Source organism: Manihot esculenta, chromosome 3, assembly GCF_001659605.2.
Source record: "Manihot esculenta cultivar AM560-2 chromosome 3, M.esculenta_v8, whole genome shotgun sequence".
NCBI classification, from domain to species: domain Eukaryota; kingdom Viridiplantae; phylum Streptophyta; class Magnoliopsida; order Malpighiales; family Euphorbiaceae; genus Manihot; species Manihot esculenta.
The window spans coordinates 724,189-747,040 of NC_035163.2; the positions used below are offsets into that span (position 1 = coordinate 724,189).

Here is a 22,852-nt window from a genome sequence, read left to right on the forward strand (position 1 = left end):
AAAATGTTATAAAAAAACAGCCTGATTCCAGTTCTAACCCAAACCGTTATCAGGAATAAAGTTTAACCCAAAAATCCAATAAACGAGGCCCAGATTCAAGCTTCTCTTTTCCCCACAATACCTAATATCCTTGATTATCCAAAATAATTATTTTCTAGATCCCTTTAAATAATAAGGCAAGCAAAATAATACCAGAACTTAACACTGCATTAGAGACAAGGAGTAATTCAGAGCTCCTTGTGACTTAAAAAACTACTCTATACAGTACAGGAAACACAGTCATGAGAGTTTACCAAAAGAAACATGCACTAAGTTGCAGAAATCCCAGGATGTCATCAAAAGAACCTAGTGCAGTATCAACACAGGCGAGTTTCAAACTTCAAATTTATGCCCATGCTGAAGAGCTCCTGGCACAATAACTTGGCCCCATAAGGTACATTGACCCTAACTATATCATCAGCAGACTCGCAAACTCGGCAGTAGGGACCCCTAATCTTGCGCCCACCAGGCACTCCCCGTTGAATCACATTTGCCACATTTTTGCATTTCTGGCAAATATGCATATGTGAAGAATCACTGAGAGTAAAAAGACGCTCATGCAGGTTTGCAGATGCACCATGAGCTATGAGACAGTCCCGCTCCATCTCACCAAACTTGATACCACCAAAACGCTTACGGTCAGCAACTGGCTGTCTAGTGAGTGGGTGCACAGGCCCAGTGTTACGAAATTTTACTTTGTCTTCAGCCATGTGGATCAGCCGCTGATAGAAAGTTGGACCCATAAAAATGAGAGAACGGACCATTTCACCAGTTCGACCATTGTAAACTCTCTCACTTCCCCATCTTGAAAATCCAGCTCTGTCATGAATAATAGAACAAATTATTCTAATGATGAAAACAAGAATAGGAGCCATAATCTCTCAAATACGTTAGTAATCCAAGGTTGCAGGATCACAGTCTGGTAAGGAAAAGGCTTTTATTTACTTATTTTTGTTTCTAACCTCCAGGGCAAGTCAGCTAAGACAAAAATATAGAGAGCTATGATTTAACAAATTTCATATTACACAACAGTGGTGAAATATTGACTTGAATCAGAGGAATTATCACCTGTGAAGCTGGTCTGTGATTGCCTCAACAGACAGTGTGGAGAAAGGGGTGGCATGTCTCATTGAGCCACCGCAGGCAATCCCCTTTCCCAAAGCAGCCTCTAAGAGTTGACCAGGAGTTTGTCGTGAAGGAAATGCGTGTGGGTTTATAACAATATCAGGAACTATTCCCTGTCTAGTGAAGGGGAAGTTCTCTTGAGACTCCAAAAAGCCTAGAACACCCTTTTGTCCATGCATGCTAGAGAACTTGTCTCCCAGACATGGAGCACGAACCTGCAGCAATGGTTCAGGAGCTAAAATCAATGAGCAAGTAACATTATATCAATAATTTAAACAAAAGGCCAGACTATTATTAGAATATACGGTGAATTAGAAAAAAGTTTCTAGACATTGCCACTATTAACAAGTTGATTCCTGTACCCTCAAAACCAATTAAAACATCCCTAAGTTTCATGTTGAACACTTCCATCCCTCCAATCCACTGGGCTGTTAATACTTAAGGAGAATACAAAAATATCATTGTAGAAGAGGATGTATTGATCTATTTTTCAAAAAAAAAAAAAAATAAAAAAAACTGACAGGAAGTATTAATAATGGAAAACTTCAGGGACAAAGTTGACATTTATTTGAGATTTGACCCACTATATATGCTGGAATATACTTAGAAAATGGATAGAAGAACAAAAGTGTAGCATAATCAAAACTTAGGGGGATCTTAATGAGTTCTTTAAAATACATGGATTAACTTGTTAACAATGATGATATCCAGCATGTTTCCGTAAATCACAGTTTATGTAGCAAAACAAGGATGAATAATGCACAAGCATGTGCATGTGTCATACAGTACACACGTCTGCGACGTTTTCATACGCACTGTCGATTATTGTGATCTTCTTGCAAAGGGTACCTGTCTCAGAGACACCACAGCAAAATTCTTCCCCTCATCATTAGAAGACAATACAACTTTCTGGACCATTCCCCTTTCAGTGTGCTTCAGTTTCACACTATGATCAGCCCCAGATTCAGAACACCTCCCAATAACAATATCACCACTTTGTAGATTAGCACCAATGAAAGGAAAACCATCATCGTCAAGGCTGTCAACGCGTCCAATTTTACTCTGTATCTTCCCAAAATTCACAGGATCATCAAACCTTCGCCTCTTGTCTACTAGTTCTTTATTATCAACATCAGCCTTATAACTTCGGATATGTTCAGATCGAAACATACCACGCTCTAAAGAAGAGCGGTTCATTACCAAGGAGTCCTCTTGATTATAACCTAGATGAACATTGACTGCCACAATAGCATTCTGGCCATTATATAACTCTGGTTTTGGCAGCATCCCATTATGACCTCGTCTGTATCCAGGTTTTCCAAGACAATCAGAAGTCATTGTCCGAAAAAGTGGTCTTTGGGGATAGTGCAATTGGTGAGACAGGGTGTCCACTCTGATGTTGGGATTTGTTGTGGGAAAACCTATAGCCTGCTGAGAATGCTTTTGCGCCTGGTATAGAACTCTTCTTGCATGGTCATGATTAGCAAAGGGAATGATCCCACAACTTAAACCCAATAAGAAGGACAGGTCAAGTTCACAGTGTGTGTACTTCAGAGATTGCTTTCCATCAGGTCCAGCTAGAAGAAATTTAACTCCCCACGCAATGCTGCAATCCTCTTCCTCTTCTGTTCCAACAAATTCAACAATTCCCTTGTCAAGAAGAGACTGGAAGGTGTAATTTCCCCCTTTAAATGCTTTTATCTTAGTTAAATTCTGAACAACCACAAGGGGACGTAAAATCCTTCCAGCATCAGAAAATATGCGTACTTCTCGTTGCTGTTCATCTCTTTTAATTTCCACCTAACATAATAAGACACAAAAGATGTTAGCAAACCAAAAAAATCTGACATAAAATGAAACCAGCTTATGTTGCTTGGTCAGACTAGATATTGGTTCCAATAAGTATAGCACAACAAAAAGGCTATAGCAGTCGGAAGACCAAAATTATTATAAATTTAAAGACAGAACCTGTTGATGGAACCTCTTTCTCCGCCGCAAACGTCTAAACTCAGCAACAAATAAATGAGAATCTTCACATACGCCAACCCATTCCCCATTCAGAAATACTCTATACTTCCTATGCAGTTTTGTATTGGTATCATCAACAAGTTTCTCCATTCCACAATCAAATAATTTATCGACCAGTGGTTCTGATATGTTTGTGCTAACAAGTCCAGTAGCAGCCAAATTCTTTACAAGTCCACAGTTTTCACCATCTGGAGTAGAAAGAAAACAAACTCTACCCCAGTGAGAAGGGTGCCTGCATGCAGTAGACCATAGTAAGAAAAGAAACTACCACTGCCAAACATCTCATATAACTAAACTTTCTTGATGATCAACAATTCACGTATTACAATTTATATATATATATATCTTACACATTAATGAAAGAGGCAAACTATCAACAGTTGCTACAATCATGAAAGAGAAAAAATTTATGTTGTTTTTACCAGAAACTGTTAGAAACTTAGCCTCATTAGCATAATCAACATTTCCAGGTATCCCAAGTATCAGCACAAGATAAATAATTGATATCAACTGCTCCTCTACATACAAATTGCACCAACCTGCTTATTAGTCAAATATATCTCGGCATTTTAGTTAGTCCATGTTTTACAACTGAGCTTAGCAAATGATTTAGAAGAAGAGAAACCATCTTATTTGCAACCCTCAATGAACCCAAAAATCATTTCATTCACATTAACCCAAATATTACCTCCACTAGGAAAATGACTGCATACAGTGGGTAGGTAGAGAACAAATGACGAAAGGACCTTGTTTTGTCATTCATCACATGGTAAAAACCAGTGATTTCAAGTTTCCACAGATATATGATAAAACTAAGAAAATTTTCATTTAGAAGGAAAAATATGTTAACTAACTATCCTTGCCCTCAATGCGAGTTTAGCTATAATGGAGGTAAGGTTCATTTGGACAGAATTTGGTGCCTAAAAGCAATCAATTCTTTAATTCAAGCATTTAAGTTCTATATCATACAGAAGAACAGGGTTTTAGATGATGATGTAACCCACAAGATGAATTAAATGGAGGAATGCATGGCTACTATGCAACTTTAAGATCCCTAAGAAAGTAAAACATAAATCTTATCCAGTGTTATCAAGGCGAGGTAACATTAAAGTGACAGAGTCCCCTATCACCTTAGGGGAGAGGCGCGGTGACGCCTTTTTAGAAAAGGCAACAAATCAAAAATTTTGTTCTATATTTTAAATATACATATACAGACATATAACACTTCAATGAACACACATATCCAAAGTAAAAGATACATATTCAAATGAAACATATATATTATTTGCAGCAATAGAAGAGAGAAAAATTTTCAAAAAAAAAGGGAAAAGAAAAAAAGAGGATATGCTGTTGTGCTAGGTCCAGCAAAGAGAGAAGAGAGGATGAGAAAGAGAAATGACAGAAGGAGAACAGGAGAGAAAGATTCAAAAAAAGAAAAGACTTGCTACTACGCAAGTCCACCAGGGAGAGAAGAGAGGAAAACAGGAAGAAGAAGAAGAAAAAGAGAGAAAAAGAGAGGAAGATAGACATACATGGTTGATGGTATTAGGAGAATGAAAGAGTAAGAAATTTGCATTTTGGTTGTCCTGGAACTGTTATCTATTGTTTGAAAGAGATGGAGAGAGACTAGGGTCTCTCTTTTTTTCTGTTTAAAAGCATTTTTTTTTTCAAAAAAAAAAAAAAGCCTTGCTTCAGTGAGGTTTTGCCTCAGTGGACTGAGGCGTCACCTATGTGCAGGGAGCCTCGCCTCAGTCAGGCGAGGGGAGGCACCTTGACTCGCCTCTCACTTTTTTTTTTCGCCTCTAACAACACTGGTCCTATATGATTGTGATTAGACCAATTATGTTGCATGGAAGTGAATGTTGGAACACAACATGAATATGGCAAAAATGATCAATATTTGATGAATAAAAAATGGACAAGTTCAGTAATGACCACCTGTCAGGAAATACATGCAACACAAATTAGAGATAAAAAAGACAATGTCATTTAAGATGGTTGGATCATGTCTAAAATAGAGATCTAATCTAATCAGCTAAATGCCCCAGTACAAAAGTACAATAACTTTTTAAGTGAAGAAGTAAAAAGGGGAAGGGAGAGACTTAATATGAGATAGAGGGAAGTAATATCAAAAGATTTATAAATTTGAATAGTAACATGGACTAGGTATTTTAGAGCTAAATGGTGACAAAGGACGCAAATAGTCAACCTTAACTAATTTGGAATTAAGGGCTTAGTTGTTGTCAGTGTAGCAAATCTCTACTCTAGCTATGTGGCCCTCTTCAAAAATAGGTAAGCACAATAACCTGAGCACTGTCTAATGTTATTAAAGGTGTCAAGTGAGGCATGAGGCATGAGGCAAGGCGAGGCCTCTTGCAAGAGGCGAGCGCCTTTCCTCACCTAGCCTGAGGCATGAGGTGAGGCGTCACCTCTTGAAAATGACATGCATGACTTTTTTTTTTTTCCTTTTTAAAGACCAAACCTAGTCCATATTTCCTTTTGAATGAGCTGATTGGAGAATTAAATTTTAGGCACTAATTAGATGACATGTCCCATGATTATGCTAATTAATTTGGGAGTTAGATCCTACAACTAAGCTAATTAATTGGAGATAAATATCCCTAATTAGTTGGCATAACATATATATGTGTGTATATATATATATACACTAACTAAGTAGGAAAGAAATAATATAATATCTACATAGTTGACTTTCAATATTTAAGCATATTCTAATATTGAAAAAGATTTATCTATTTATACATAAGTATGCCTATAATTCAGCTAACTGATTAGAAATATAAATATTTATAATTATGCTAACTAATTAAGAAGGAACTAATACAATTTCTATACATATATGTATATATACAAGTGTAGCACCCCACTTCAAAATGGCATCGCCTCGCCTCTCACCTCCCTATCGCCTTGTGCCGCCTCTCATCTTGATAACATTGGCATTGTCAAGTATGACATGGTTAGATATACAGTTAATCAATTGACCAGCTAGAGGTCTGTCTTGACTATAGAGTTAGTATATAAGATTGACAATGCATAAAAACAAGAACTAACTTTTAATTTCATAACTTACGGATATCTAGCATCTCCAACCTTCCCTGTGTATTGAACCAGTTGCCGTGTTTTTCGCAAGTCGACCATTGTTTGCAATGGATTTGTACGCCCCAAATTAGCCACAACCCCAGATATCCTTTCCATCCTCTTAAATGGGTGTGACCATGCCCCAGTTGAGAAAGCTCTCGATAGACCATTTGTGACTATGGAAGCATCCAAATAATGTTCAATTGGGCGCACATCACGATCTCCATATAGATCTTTTTGTAAGACCTTGGCCATACGCCTTCGTGCATGTGCAATGTGTACTTTTAACTCTCGCTCAAGCAACTCAGCAGCCAACTCAAATCTCTTGTTTCTAAAACTATCCCTGTTATCACATTTTCTTTGGCCACTATATGCCTGTAAAAGACACTTTACCATATAACCTATAAACCGGGCCTTTTGCCTAGGGCTATGGAGATGGGGAAACAAATACAAACTAATGAAATCTTCATTTTCCCCTGGTGGAAATCTGGTTCCTCGTATTTGCTTAATCACATAATCAAGAGCAGTTCTTTCCGTACGAAACCCCTCACATTTTTCATCAGCATCAAGAATTGATGCGAAAAAGATATTCATAATGCTGGCATTTTCTGTATTATAATCAATCAAATCTACAACTTCTTTGTCTGACTTGACCCCAAGGGCAAAAAACAATATCCATATAGGGATCTCTGTTGACAAGAAATATACAGTTAGACCTTTCGTTTCTCCTTTAATATTGTCATCTTTAGAGAGCCCTACTAATCTAACAATTAATCTATTCCTTTTAACTTCAGACTTGTACGCAACTGTCCATCCCTGAGTATTTGAGATCCAAAGTCTCTTTAAACAAATTTGCTCTTGTGCAATAAAAACCTGCACAAATAAAAAATGGATAACATGACATATGGGCAGGAAAAATGTTCAAGCCAAAGTCCAACTATGATTAATAACTTGCATAGCACATTCAATAAAGGCACAAAACTTCCATAAAAATTAAAAATAAAAATAAAAATAAAAAGAAGAAGAAGAAGTGAAGAAACTGGAAATGCAAAAGACTAGCAAGCTGCAAACCCAAGCAAAAAAGATTATTTAATTCAACCTCAAATATGGAAAGAAGAATTAACAGCAGGTATTGACCAAGGCCTAGCCATCCAAATCATAAAAAGAAAATATGAAGTTCTTCCTGGGAATACACCATCTTGATTTCCAAGCTTCGAAGTTGGAGAGGGAACAAATTAAGTAACTTCTTTATTAAAATTGAAAAGAAAAATGCATTACAAGCCTAACTAGATGTTACAACATAAATAAACTTTAAACTCACCTTCTCTGCACCTTTGATCAGAAAATAGCCTCCATGATCAAAATCACAATCACCTTTTTCAACTGTTTTCATCCAGCAAAGATCAGACTTCACCATTACAGGCATCCTCCCTACTATGATATCTCTGTTATCAGTAGTTAGAACAACCTTGTCAACAAATTGATCTTTACCAGTTTTAAATTTATCACTTCTAACAATTTTCCGTGTGTACACCTGAAATATTTGCCCAAAAAAAATTTCAGAAACTGAAAAATCTTGCAAGAGGAGAAATGAGTCTATGGCGTTCTTTGAAAAAATTCACAACTCTTAGATGTATAATCAAGAATTTATATATATATATATTTAAACTGCCCAGGAACCACATCTTTAAATCTCAATCTCTATATCTACAAATAAACAATAAAACCTATCATTATTTAAAAACTGTAAGTCACAGAATGGCCAGCATCATCAACATCTCTAGAAAAAATTACTGAATTCAGTGAAACAAAAAGTTCAGCAAAACTGATGCATTTTGTTCACCTCTACATTAACATTCACTTTCATCCTGGATGAATATGTCATATTCTGAAGTCTTGCATGCCTAGGGAGCATATTGTGCTCACCACCATCCGAACCAGCCCAAAAACTTGGTTTATCAAGAGTGACCTTCCCGAACCTAATTGAAGCATATCGCCATTCATTCTCTCCCTTCTTTGATGGGTCATATCCAGGCTCAACAATCAATTCACCAAAGGAATCAAAAGCCTTCTGTAGACCATTGTGGATGAAGTCATTGTAGGAATTGATCTGGTGACTAATGAGACCATACTCATTGAAAAACAGGGTCGCAGCTCTTTTACAGAAATCTTTTAGAAAACCTTCACCCAAATCGCTTAAGCTAGTTGTTAAGTCGATAAACTCATCTTCTTCTTCATCATCTTCGTCATCGTCTTCAAAATCCATCTCCATATCAAGTCCATTTGGGAGCTTCTCACCCTTACTACTCGTGCCTATATCCTCTTCCATGGCATCCACTGATGCCCCCATAATTCAAAATCTGAAAAGAATAGCACGCAAACAGAGACATTAGTTATTTCATTAACAATGCCTTGAGATGGAATTAATGGAGGTTTTATAAAGTAATGTAAGGTAACAGAAAAGAAAGCATCAAAACATATATAATGCACCAATCTTGGCGAGTTGAAGTGGCTTTTTAAGATCCTCCAAAAACCTTACCTTAAACACAACTTTCTCACTCTGTGTGTTTGGATGGGTGAAGGGAGTTTTTTTAAGGTAAAGGTAGGTAAAGGAGGTAAAGTTTTAAAACCTTCCCAACCCGCCAATTTGCTGAGTTAAGAAATTGAGAATTTTGGAGATTTTGAAACCTTGGAAAACCATACCCTCCTTAAAAAATCTCACTCCCTCCCAAACAGAAAATTTATTTTAGAAAACCATTCCTTACCTCCAAAAACTCCTTCCCTAAACAGAAGCAATAGGGTAGAAACTCTTACTTTATATCTAAAAAACTTTGGACCCTAACAAAGGTAGACAAAATCTCACCCAAAACAGAAAGATACTAACAATAACGTAATAGCAAACCTTCCATGGTAACTCAGACTCACGCCTAAAAGCATTAATCATATTTAGTTTTCCCACAAAGCGAAAGCATGTACTAGGATTAACTCATGAACAAAATCACCAAAATGCAAATAAAAATAGAATCAGAAACTTACAGCAACTCGAATAGAATGTAATTCCCAGAGAAGAGAAAGCCCAAAACCCCTAGAAATATTTGTATCAATGAGAAAATTTTGGGGTTTATAAGCGAATCGAAGGCTAAAAACCCTTTTGTTAACAATGTATGTAGAGATTGTAGGGCTTTGTTTTCGATTTTACGCTCTTCTATCGACACGCAGGAGGAGTGAGCCTATGAGCAATAGTCTCGCAGCAGGTGATGAGAGAGAGTGAAGCATGGAAGAGGAAACGTTTCAAAGTCTAGGGAAGCGCTGGAAGTGGGACCATGTCTCAGAATTTTTAAATACGAAATGACAAAAATACCCTTCATGCGTTTCAAGGGCGATTTCTTTTAAATTAGATTTTGTTAAATGGAAAAGAAAAAATTATATATATACATATATATAATTAGATCACTGCCAACAAAATCATTAATTTTTTCGTGCCATAATTTTTTTTTACTTTATTTTATTAAATATATTAAAATTAAAAAAATATTTTTTTATTAATTTTTTAATTATACTTTTATTAAAAAATTAAATTTTATTAAATATTAAAATATATTTTTAAATATTTTTTAAAATAATATAAAATTAAATAGTATCATAATATTTCATATATGAATTACTATAATATAAAAAATAAAAATAAATAAAAATTATGAAATAAAAGAAATATTAATGATTTATTATAGAGATTTATTTAAAAAATTTCATATTTTTGTAATATTTTTATAAATTTAATAAAAATAAAATTTATAATTAAACAAAAATTTTATTATTTAATTTTTATAATATAGAAAAATTTATTAATTATTTTTTATTTTTTAAAATTTATTAAAATATTACTGATATTTTAAAAAATTTACTATTAATTTTTTTATTAATTTTATCTATTAAATATTATAAAAATTTTTAAATGTATTAGATACTAAATAATTAATTAATTAATATTTTAAATATATAAATGATCGATTAATAAATTTTTAAAATTATTAAAATTAAATAATAAAATATTTAATAATTAAAATTAATAAAATTATTAATCAGTAAATTTTTTAAAATACTAATAATATTTTAATATATTTTTTAAATACAAGATATCGATTAATAAATTTTTGTTAGAAAGTAAATTTTTCTACATAAATTTAACTTAAAATTCTATAATAAATTCTGAATATAAAAATGTATTACAAAGTTTTTTAAAAAAATTACATTTTAATATTAAAAATATTCAACAACAAAAATAATTATATATTATTATCAAATTTAACAAGTTTTTATACTTGTTAAAAACCTAAAATTTTTAAAAATCTTACAATTATTTATAAATTAAGAAGTTGCCATTTAAATTATGAATTTTTACAATTTAGTCATTAATTACATTACACAAATTACCAATTTTGTAAAAATTATCTATTAAAATAAAAAAATACCATAAATTTACATCTACATATTTAGAATCTTTGAAAATAAATGTTAATTTAATTGAGTGGTTGAATTTTCTCTGTTTAAAATGAAAATTTTCGAAAAAATTCAATTTAATTATTTTATTTTTTAACAAGTTTTGAAATTATATAAATTAATTATAGTTAAATATTTATGTTATGTACAAACTTAATAGAAATAAAATTTTTAATTATCTAATTTATATGTTATTAGTTCACTCGTTAACAAAATAATCTCTTATAATTATATAATTTTAATTATTAAACTATATAATCATCATTTTATTTTTATATTTTATTTTAAAATTTTAATATAAATAATTAAAATTACATATAGAAAAATTAACTATTTAATCTATGATATAAGTAATTAAAATTATATATATAAAAAAAAACAACTTAATTTCGAGAACTGAAAATTAGTTTGTTGAGGATTGTAAAGGACGAAGAAACCGCCAATAACTAACCCGGGAAAAATATGCTTTTTAGAAAATAGTAAATTAAATTAAAATTACTATTTGAGAAATGCTAACGGCACATTTTTGTTAGGGATTGTCCATTACTATTTATTTTATTAATTAAAAAATATAATAATTAATGATTAATTAAAAAATAATAATAAATATATTAAATAATTATTTAAAAAATCTTAATTAATTTTTATATTTAAAAAAATATATTAAAATATTTTTAATATTTTAAAAAATCTACTAAATTATAAAAGATTAAAAAAATATGTTTGATACAAAGAAATTAATAATCAACTCAATGAATTTTTAAAAATTATGTATTAAAATATATTAATTAATAAATTTTAAAAATATTAATAATATTTTAATATATATTTTAAAATTAAAAAATTAATTAAATTTCTACGGATTAAATAGCAATTTTCTATTCTATTATTTTGAAATTAGACCTCGAACCAGATATGTGAAGGGAAGCACGTGACACCGCATAACACACACGTGTGCTAACAACCTAAATACAAAGTCTAACCATCTTAGGTCAGATGAAGAAAGAAAATAGAAAACAAGAAACTTGTATTATTAACAACATCGTAATCATGCAATAAACAGCCTGCAACAAAATAATAATAATAATAAATAAAACTAACTCTTATATTACACCAGACAGATGGAGACACAGACAAAACAAACCTCTGATCGTTGGATCATGGATGTCCTTAACAATAACTTCCATCTCTACCTGCAACTCTATGTTCCTCTCTTATTTATATTCCCACTCTTTCTCTCTGTGACCATCAACCTCTTGTTGATTGAAAGCTAAGTTTCTTGTCTCTGATGCAAAGCCACAAACACCAAGTGTGCATTTCAAGAAAATGGACGCAGCAACATCCATGAGTGCAGTGTTTTTCTTCTATCATCATTTTGGCTTCTTCTGTGATCTGTGTATGAAGAGCTGATTTCTGGAGCAGTTTTTTTGCTGCAATATTGTACCTTCAGTTGTGCAGTGTTTTTCTTTTGGATGGATATGGCTCTTTTTAGGAAGTTCTTCTATCGAAAGGCACCTGACGGGCTTTTGGAAATATCTGATAGGGTTTATGGTACGATTTTCTAGAATCACGTTGCTTACTCTGGGGTTTTAAGTTTAGTAGTTTATGGTTATTTTCTTCTTCTTTCATTTGATTTTTAGCTTTTTCGATGAACACAAATGGTTCATATTTTTTGCTAGCGTTCTAATAATTGCCTTATTTTTGTTTTATTTCATCTGCATGCTTTGACTTTTCTTGCATTGTTATTGATAGTTGAGTAGTTTTTAACTTCTCTACCTTTGAAATACTGGATGAATTCTGACATTGACCTTATGTTGAAATTGACCATTTGGACATAGCTCAGACTCTGTTCAAACTAGATTTTGTCTGTAGATATTGTAATCTCCAGCTATTAAATTATATTGGTTTGCCACATTTATGCGGTTGCATTTTAAAGCCCAATTAGTTATAATATTTATCTGGAACTGAGTGCAAGTAATTCATTTCATATGTTTTAGTTTTTTTTTTTTAGTAGATCCTCTGATATCAGGGTTATGGTTTAATATATTGTATGCATTTAATTGTAATCAAAATCAGTTAGTATTTTTATGTTGAAGTTTGAAGATTATTTTTCATTTTTCCTTTTTGTTTGGGTCGACGGATGAGTTCTTCTTAAGCCATAATGCAAGTAACTTCTCTGTTCATTTCAGTATTGATTATGCAATGACGCTTGTTATTTTGATTGGTTCCACAGTCTTTGGTTGCTGCTTCATGACGGATATTTTGGATGATGATGATGAATATAAAGACTATATAGGAAGCATAGCGAGTGAACTCCATGATTACTTCCCGGATTCTTCATTCATGGTCTTCAATTTTAAAGAGGGAGAGAATCAAAGCCAGATTGGGAGCATATTATCTGAAAATGATATGACTGTAATGGATTATCCTCTTCACTACGAAGGATGCCCATTGCTCCCTTTGGATATGATCCACCACTTTCTCAGATCAAGTGAAAGCTGGCTGTCCCTTCAGGAACAAAATGTGCTCCTGATGCATTGTGAACGAGGTGGCTGGCCAATTTTGGCTTTCATGCTTGCTGCTCTCTTGATACATAGGAAACAGTTCACGGGTGAGCAGAAAACCCTAGAAATGATTTATAAGCAAGCACCTAGAGAGCTTTTGCAGCTGATGTCACCCCTCAATCCATTGCCTTCACAACTAAGGTACCTGCAGTATGTATCAAGAAGCAATACAGGCTCACATTGGCCTCCGATGGATAGGGCACTTACACTGGACTGTGTTATTCTTAGAGTTATTCCCAACATGAATAGAGAGGGGGGTTGCCGTCCAATATTTAGGATTTATGGTCAGGACCCTCTAATGGTTGCTGATCGAACTCCCAAAGTTCTTTTCTCAAGACCAAAAAGGAGCAAACTTGTTCGGCATTACAAGCAGGTAGCTCAAGTGTCTCTGTATGTCTTTAAGTATCTATACAACTGCTTTATGTTTTGATCCAAAATTTGTTCTTGCTTGCTGGGTGAAAGGCTATGTTTTCATTTTTTAGTTGTTTCTAATTACTTAAAACTAGATGTTCTTGCAAGACTTTTCTTACACAGAAGCAATTTTAATGTAACTGAATTTCCTGATAAGAGTCTTCTTGTGCATTCATTTTTCTTCGTCTCAATTATCTTTTGCAGATAGTACTGCTACTTCCTTTTCTATAAATATGATGGTTTTTCAGTGAAGGGGTCTTCTTCCTAACTTTAAAGGCTATATTGGTGATGCATATCAAAATTCCTATTCTAAATTGGATGTTACATTGTTCACTCATTCCCGTCATTTGCAATTTGTGGTTCTTGGTTGTTGATTTACCATTTGGTAACAATGAATATGACGAATAAAGTTGTAAGTGTTCTAAAAATTCTTCAGTTGTTGCTGCAGGAATTTCGTGATTTAATTAAAATAGACATTCTTTGTCATCTTCAAGATGATGTTGATGATGGAGTATACTAGTGTGGAGGGTGATCTTCTATTTTTAGTTCTTTCTAAATACTTAAAAAACTAGATGTTATTGTAAGTTTAATGTAATTGAATGTCGTGATAAGAGTCATATGCATTCCTTTTTCTTTGTCTCAATGATCTGTTCAGATATTACTGCTACTTCACTTCTGTATTATGATGCTTGTTAGTGAAGGGGTCTTCTTCCTTAATTCTATGGTTATATTGGTGATACTTGTGAAAGTTTTGATGCTAATTTGGATTGTGTGGTTCATTAATTCCTTAAAAAGTGCCTCATTTGCATTTTGTGATTCTTAATTAGGGTTTTTTTAATTGTTTTTTCTAATTACAATGAATATGATAAATAAAATTATAGAATTATAGGTTCTCAAATTCTTCATTAATTGCTGCAGGAATTTTGTGATTTGATAAAAATAGACATCCATTGTCATATTCAAGGTGATGTTGTGATGGAGTGTATCAGCGTTGAGAGTGATCTGGAAAGGGAACAGCTGATGTTCCGGGTCGTGTTCAATACAGCCTTTATAAACTCAAATATCTTAATGCTTAACCGTGATGAAATTGACACATTATGGAATGTTAAAGAAAAATTTCCAAAAGACTTCAGAGCAGAGGTATCCACTTATATTCCTTCTTCTTTATGTGTTCAATGCTATGTCAAATTTCATATGATCTGAGTCAACTTACTGTTTTTCCTTTTCCAATTCTATGATTGAAGGTTCTTTTTTCGGAGATGGATTCATCTCCTACTTCAATTGATTTGCCGGTTTTGGAGGAGAAAGGTGGCCTTCGCAGGGAGACATTTGCTAAAGTTCAAGAGGTTTTCAGCAATGTGGGCTGGCTAGATACAAGACCTGATGTGGCATTAAATGTGCTTCAACATATCACTGCACTCCAGGAAAATTTGGAGGCTGTTTCTCCGCGGAAAGCAAAAAAAGGCAGCAATATGCCAGAATCAAATGTTGAAAAAGTTCAAGATGAATCAAAGTTAAAGGAATTAGCTAAAAAGAGTGGGAGTCCCACATCTCCTAGTCTGTTGGAATTACCTATAGATGCAGGTTCAATTAGGGAGGAGGTTGAATCCCAAGAACGAAAGCTTTCTCTCCGACGGCCTGCTCGATCTAAGATCTTATCCTTGCGAGTATCAAAGACTTCACAATCTTCTCCTTATCACCTTGCACGCTCAATCCTTGGCATTTCATCTTTGTTGCACGATCATGCTGCATGTAACAGTGAGGACATCATGTGTCCAGAGACATTAACATCCTCAAATCCATCTCCTGTCATAAATGTACAGAAATCTGTACAGTTGAGCCACGTGTCAAATGCAAAATGGCTACCAGCACCACTGTCACCACTGTCTTCTACTTCATTGCAATGTTCCATTAAGGCTGCTACAACTTCAGAAAATTTTTCTGTTACTGATTATCCTTCACCTCAATCAACTTCAAGAGCAACAGAATCTTCACCTAATCATTATTCTGACAAATTATCCGATGGAAATCAGTCATTACTAGGTCCTGCTTCCCTATCTATAAGCCCTACTCCTCAAGGGTCATCTTCTTCTGCCTTTGATAGTCCATCCGCAGCTTTCCCTCCCCCTCCTCCTATTGCACCCCATTCTTTTTCAGGGGAATCATCGCCAAGAGAAAAGAAACCATTCTCAGCTCTACCCCCCTCTCCCCTTCCTACAGCATCTTATGTTTCAGGAGTATCCTCATCATCCAAAGTTAATAAATCATTCTCAGCTCCCCCTCCCCCTCCCCCTCCTCCACCACCTTCGTTTTCAGGACCATCTCCATCATTAACAATCAAGAACTCACATGCAACTCTCCTTCCTCCTCCACCACCTACTGAGGTTGCTTCATTAGTTGCTATCTCAGTTTCTTCCCCACAGCCTGTAACAAACTCAGCAGTCATTTCTGGGTCTCCTCCACCTTCTCTTCCTCTATTTTCTGGGTCTGCATCAGGCTCTTTCTTTTCTGTTAAAGTACCACCACCACCTCCTCCTCCTAGTTCTGCTCGAAATTCATCCAACAATTCTGCACGTATTCCTCCTGTGCCACCACCTCCTGCTCCTTTTTCCGAAGAGTTGTCAAAGCAGTGTGCTGCTTCTTTTCCATCTTCTCGAGTTAGCAATGGAATTGTGCCTTCTGTTCCTGGACCACCTTCTGGTCTTCCATTTAGTGTAAAGGGGCGAAGCCTATCACGTCCAAATCCAAGAAGTCAGGTCCAACCTAAAAAGGCCAACCTGAGGCCCTATCATTGGTTGAAATTAACTAGAGTCATGCAAGGAAGTCTTTGGGCTGAGACACAAAAATCTGATGAAGCTTCCAAGTATACATCTTTTTTGTCACCTGTTTTTCAAGAAATGTTTTTAAGTTACAATTATTCTTTCTGCTTTTTTTCATCCTTACCCTGTTTCGTCGATGCTAGGGCTCCGGAATTTGACATGGCAGAACTTGAGAGTCTTTTCTCAGCAGCTGCACCTACTGGTCAAGGAGGCATGGAGGGGAAATCAAATCGTCGCACCTCGGGACCTAAATCTGATAAAGTTCAGCTGGTAAATAGTGTGTTTTTGTAGGAAAGGACTTGATTGTTTTGATGTCATCTAACCTTTTCTTTTTCCCCTTTTCATCTTCAAAAGCAATCTTCTTTGGTTCTTTTGCTTGTTTTCTGAACTAGAGCCTTTCTTTTTCTTTTACTTCTCTTTTTGCAGCAACTTTGCATGTTTAATGCATGATCATTTTTATTTGTCTTATTTTTGTTGGTGTATTCATGGTGTACACTTAATAATTATTAAAACATCTATTATTTCCTTTCTCACAAGGTATTTCCTGATTCTGCAGATTGAGCTTAGACGGGCATATAATTGTGAAATCATGCTTTCAAAAGTTAAGGTTCCTCTGTCTGACCTAATGGTATGCTTAACCTTTTTTGCTTTTTTTTTTTTTAAGTTAATGCATCTCAAAATGATTTGAGTTAAAAAAGTGAGGTTGAACAAATTTATACTATAGATCATAGTTCATGAAGTAAAAAAGCGGAAAAAACATCATTATCATTTTCTGTATAAAGGTTCAGTAAATTCGTATGAGACTACTTCTATGTATGTGAGTGATTTCATGATGGTCATTGATTAAATTTTTTACATGACATGCTTAAATGTTTCTGCTTATGCCATGTACCTTTTTTCTTTCTGTGTGCTTCATCCAGAAATTCCATATTATAGTGCTTAAAGCTTTTATTGCCATTCAACTGAAATTTAATAATTACTAATGGTGTTTTGTAATTTCTTTTATATTTCATAACAATCCTAGAGCATTATTATTCTTGAGACCAAATTGAATATGAATGGTTGCAGATTTTATTTTTCCACCTGAGTGTGCCTTGTGTGCACTGTTTTCTTGTGGTGATTGAAATATTACTTCATATATTTTCCTTTTCATTTGACAATCTGAGGACATGTTAATTCTTGTAAATTTGACTAGCCCCTGATCCATGTTCCCTTTCTCCCCTTTTTCTTCTGGAACTAGTTATTTGAAGTCCTGTAGCTTTGTATGGATCAAGGATAAGGATTCTAACCTATTTCATGATTTATTATTGGCCTCTTACATTTTGCACTGCTGCCAATGTCTTGCAGATTTCAGTCCTTGCCATGGATGATTCAGCTCTTGATGTTGATCAGATTGATAACCTTATCAAGTTCTGTCCAACAAAAGAAGAGATGGCATTGCTAAAGGTATTGAAAAATTGTTTTCATATAAAATATGTCACATCTTCATTAATATAGTTAGAACTTTAATACGTTTGACCAGTTTATTTCGTTTCTAGCTGGTCATACAGAAAAAACTGTATTAGTTCAAGATGCAAGTGCATTCTTCTGTACCTATTTGGGTAATAACTAGATTTTTTATTATAAATATTCAGGGTTATAATGGAGATAAGGAGAACTTGGGAAAGTGTGAACAGGTGTGGCATAGTCATTTTCATTTTAAGTTTCTCTTTTACATTTATGTTAACTTATAGCCCTTACACCTAATGCCAGAAATTCAAATTGTTAATGGAGAAAAAAAACATCCTTTTCATGTGGATTGATTTCCTTTCATTTCTCTAATGAACCAATTGTGCAATTGGGAATGTACTTCATATGTATGGTCTTCTGTCTGTTTCCTTTTTTAATTACTCTGCAATTAAATGACTTAAGTATTTTTATGGCAGTTCTTCTTGGAAATGATGAAAGTGCCACGGGTAGAGTCAAAGCTAAGAGTCTTTTCATTTAAGCTACAATTCAATCACCAGGTTAGAGGACAAAACTTACCTTAGTATGCTGATTTTCTGATGCTTCTCATTGTTATTATTTTTAATTTTGCCCTTGTTTTACAACTTTTTCAGGTCTCTGACCTCAGAAGAAATTTGAATGTTGTAAATTCAGCTGCTGAAGAGGCAAGTCTTATATTCTTTTTATTGCTCTGTCTACTTCTGTTGAAATTTTTCTCTGTATTTTTCATCTCTTGCGCCATTTTCAATATGTTCATCAGATCAGGAGCTCAGTCAAGTTGAAACGGGTCATGCAAACTATTCTTTCCCTGGGCAATGCTTTGAACCACGGAACTGCAAGGGGTGAGTTGCAAATTCATTGGTTAGATTTTGTTGTGACTTCCATCAAAAACATTTGCAATTTGCATAACAGTAGATTAAGCAAATTAGGAAACTCAAAACAAATAAAATTTTGCTCCAAGTTAGAGATGGAGCCATTCCATCTTTGGATATATATGACTAATTATCGATAACTTCTTTTTTCTTTTTAATTCATTATGTGCGTCTTGTGACTTTTTAAGAGAGGACCGCTGTATGATTCTGAACTTTCATGTTACATATATAAAATGCCAAACTTCATTCCTACTCCTAAAATCCTTTCCTTTTAGAATCTTGAGCCTTTCACCGTAAGATCCAAATTTTGCTCTATAAAGTAGAATCCCAAATCTTCTTATTGTAAAATACCAAGCTTTTTCTGTAAATCATTCTTATTAAAATATGTTGCAGAAGTGATAAAGCCTGATGATCTATGTTATCCATAGCAAATATTAATTGTGTTCATCCAGGTGATTGTTGTATCAGAAGTGATAAGGCCTAATGATTTATGGTATTCATGGTTTCATACTCTGTGATGCGGTAAAACTCAGTATAGAAGGATGACCCAGGGGATTATTACCCTGCACTTGATCAGACCTAGTGAAAATGATGTGGAGGGGTCTTACACCATGCTATAGTTAAACTCAACAAACTAGGTTGATTCAAGGGGTTTTGACCAGGAAAATTATCGTTTTAATTTTATAGTTACTATTCCTACGAGGAATATTGTTATTGATAATGATAGACCAAATCAATTCTTAAACAAAGTCCAAATCTTGAAGAAGTCTATCAACTAAGATTATTTTATCTGCAATAAATTGATTGCCTTTATCTAGTAGTTTCTTATCTCTGTATCCGTTATCCATAACAAATATTGCATTTGTTTCATTGTCTGTATTATTCACATTTTACACATGGTTTGTATTAAATTGGATGCTGTGTGCAAATGACTAATCCTCAGATTTTTCTACCTTCTGATGGAATATTAGCATAAGCAAAGATGTCTTTTGAGACTGAATGTTTTCTTGTTTGATGAGATAAAATTCAATATTTTTTGGGTTACCATCTTCATCCTGTTTTCCACTGAATCTTTTGTAGAGTTTTGATGTGACTCCCTTGGTACGCTGGGATTAACAATTTATAATTATATTGTTTTAGGTTCTGCTGTTGGCTTTCGGTTGGACAGTCTCCTCAAACTCACAGATACACGAGCTCGGAATAACAAGATGACGCTCATGCATTATCTCTGCAAAGTAAAATGTTAACCCTTTCTTACTGAGCTACCTAGAATGCATTTACTGATTCAAAACCTTCATCTTGTGCATATTGAAAATAAGAGGAGCAACAAAACAAAATGGAAAAATGAATTAGGGCCAAAAACTGTTGTTTGGGTTCGGTATTACATTCTTTTTAGTGAATAATAGCGGAACGTGGAAAATTGAGCATCTTCATGCATTGGCAGAAAGTTACGTGTCATTTAATTATTTTTGTTGGCTTTTGACCTGTAGATGCTTGATGAAAAGCGTCCGGAGCTGCTGGAGTTTCCAAAGGAACTCACAAGTTTGGAGGCTGCAACCAAAGTGCTCTTCTTCTTCTTCGTTATTGCGTTTATTTTGTGAAAATATCCCATATCTGTTTTATTAATCAATGCTTTATTAAATGTTTTGATGTATAAGCAGATACAGTTGAAATATTTGGCAGAGGAAATGCAAGCCATTAGTAAAGGGCTGGAGAAAGTTGCTCAGGAATTGATTGCTTCAGAGAATGATGTTGAAGTGTCAGAAAAATTTGGCAAGGTTAAGTCTTACATATCGACTACTGTGGTTCATATGCATGGATTAGACTTTTCAGGATTATGTTTGTTGGAAATTCCTATTTGGAATTGAAGCTTGCAGGCATACAACCATTTTCTCACACTTCCTTTTATTTGCTTAAAGTTGATACCATGGCAGATTGATATTTGTGAGGTAGAGTTTATGCTTGATCTTGCATTAGACAGACAGGATGCGTCTTTTATTGATGGAGAGAACTTAATGTCAACTCAAGTGTCTGATTATTAGAGAGAAGAGAACCTTTTTTTTCTTGGGTGCGCGCACCATTTAACCTAAGAGTCAAAATTTAAGTTGAGTGGTTCTTTCATGTCAAAGCCTTTTTAGGACCTAGTTGTCTAAATACAATTTCTGACACTCCTATCCTTATGATAAAATTGCAATACGAGGTAAGCATGGACAATACACTTTACCCAATAGGCTTATGGTTGAAGGTGCATGTTATGTTTAGCACTTCAGGTTCCATAGCAAGGCTAGCAGATACCTCAATTCTTTATTATTATAAAGTTGTACTATAGCTGATTTTGTTCATATTTCAGGTATTTTCGATTTATAAATATAAGAAAGTGTACTGACGTAGGGTTTTTTTTTTTTTGTTCGTTTAGTACCATGTCCAGATCCTAAGGGCATTTGTAGATTCTGCTGAACGTGAAGTGAGATCTTTGGCGCCACTTTTTGTTACTGCGGTAATGCTAAGTTGCTTCTTCATGCTTTTAATATTTAAGGAACCTGCTTTTCAATATCCACAGACTACTGAGTGCTCCGGCATTAGATATTCTCGGTATTAAGACTTATTTCTGGATTTGAATGTTTTCAGGGTAGAAATGCAGATGCATTGGCAGTTTATTTTGGAGAAGATCCTGCTCGATTCTCATTTGAGCAAGGTACTTAGAAAGTTTGAGATCTTATTCTTCTTAATCGAGTAACAAAGTGTAAATGCTAAAAAATCAAATGGATGTGTTTGTTTTAAGATGTTTTACTCTGTGTATTCATTCTACAGTTGTGTCTACGCTGCGTAATTTCGTGAAGATGTTTGTCCGAGCCCGTGAGGAAAACTACAAGCAACTTGAATTTGAAAAGAAAAAGGCAGAGAGGGAAGAGAAAATGAGAAGTTGAAGATAGGCTCTTACAAAATAGAGTCTGAAAACTTGATGCCAAATACTATCAAGAGTGGGAATATCAAAAGATCAAGTGCTATAAATGTTAATCTATCGATCAAATCAGAAAGCGGTTCCCATGTAGATAAGCATCATTATACTAACGGATGAACATCCATTTGAGGACAAGACGCAACCAGAAACAAGCAATGAACAACGGAAACAGGAAAGCATTTTCCCTTGCAGCAAGAATATGCAGTAGAAGATATGCAGGTGCATATTATGGGGACAAAATCCGCATCCGAAGCTGCAAGAGAACTAATACCTATTCTGGTTTGTGTTTTTCTTCTGCTCTACTAATGAATTCATGATCTGATATTTTGTTTGTGCCACTGTTTTAACAAATCTCTATTTGCTTTAATTTGGAGCAGAGATGGTGGTGAGATGGCGTCTTGTCCGAGGAACCACCTGCAAGATATGTCGAGAATTTTTCTGTAAAAAATATTTTCTTACACCCTTTCTTTTCATAATTCATATATGAGATATATATTTGATTAAAAGGGTTGTATATTTCTTCTGTATATTTTTATTCAGAGTGATGTAAATATTTAAATCTGGTCAATCAATGTTAGCATACTGAGATATTGCAAAGCAAAATTTAATTTCTCATTTATAAATAATTGAATTTTAGTTTATGTGACATCGTTAGAACCTAATTTAATTTACTGTGAAAAGAATAATATTAAAGTAATATCATCTCATTAACAGATTTTAATATTAATTTATTTATATGATTATTTTTAATATAATTTTATAATTATATAACCCACTATAATTCTTAAAAAAAAAAAACAAGTTTCGACATTATATAAGTTAATTATAGTTAAATATTTGTGTTATGTACAAATATAATAGAAATAAAATTTTAAATTATCTAATTTAGATGTTATTAGTTCACTCCTTAACAAAATAATCTATAATAATTATATAATTTTAATTATT

General features: G+C 33.8%; 1 protein-coding gene and 1 pseudogene across 1 annotated transcript; one reads left to right on the forward strand and one right to left on the reverse strand.

Moving 5' to 3' along the window:
• Nucleotides 1-186: 186 nt before the first annotated feature.
• Nucleotides 187-9,564, reverse strand: LOC110611371 (DNA-directed RNA polymerases IV and V subunit 2). Its single transcript, XM_021751660.2, has 8 exons — nucleotides 9,328-9,564; nucleotides 8,135-8,651; nucleotides 7,613-7,825; nucleotides 6,284-7,164; nucleotides 3,133-3,424; nucleotides 2,014-2,964; nucleotides 1,108-1,379; nucleotides 187-858 (listed from the first exon to the last, which is right to left on the reverse strand). Exons 2-8 carry the CDS (start codon nucleotides 8,639-8,641, stop codon nucleotides 357-359), a joined length of 3,618 nt encoding a protein of 1,205 aa, XP_021607352.1. The 5' UTR covers nucleotides 8,642-8,651; nucleotides 9,328-9,564; the 3' UTR covers nucleotides 187-356.
• Nucleotides 9,565-11,887: 2,323 nt separating this feature from the next.
• LOC110611832 lies at nucleotides 11,888-22,567 on the forward strand (annotated as a pseudogene).
• The last annotated feature ends 285 nt before the right edge of the window (nucleotides 22,568-22,852 follow it).

Excerpts from the sequence above, each read along its gene's own strand:
- LOC110611371 (XM_021751660.2), bottom strand. The coding sequence starts at position 8,641 with ATGGGGGCATCAGTGGATGCCATGGAAGAGGATATAGGCACGAGTAGT. Across the intron at positions 1,380-2,013 it reads CTGTGGTGTCTCTGAGACAG|GTTCGTGCTCCATGTCTGGG; the intron begins GTACCCTTTGCA and ends CCATTGCTGCAG. Across the intron at positions 859-1,107 it reads ATCACAGACCAGCTTCACAG|AGCTGGATTTTCAAGATGGG; the intron begins GTGATAATTCCT and ends TATTCATGACAG.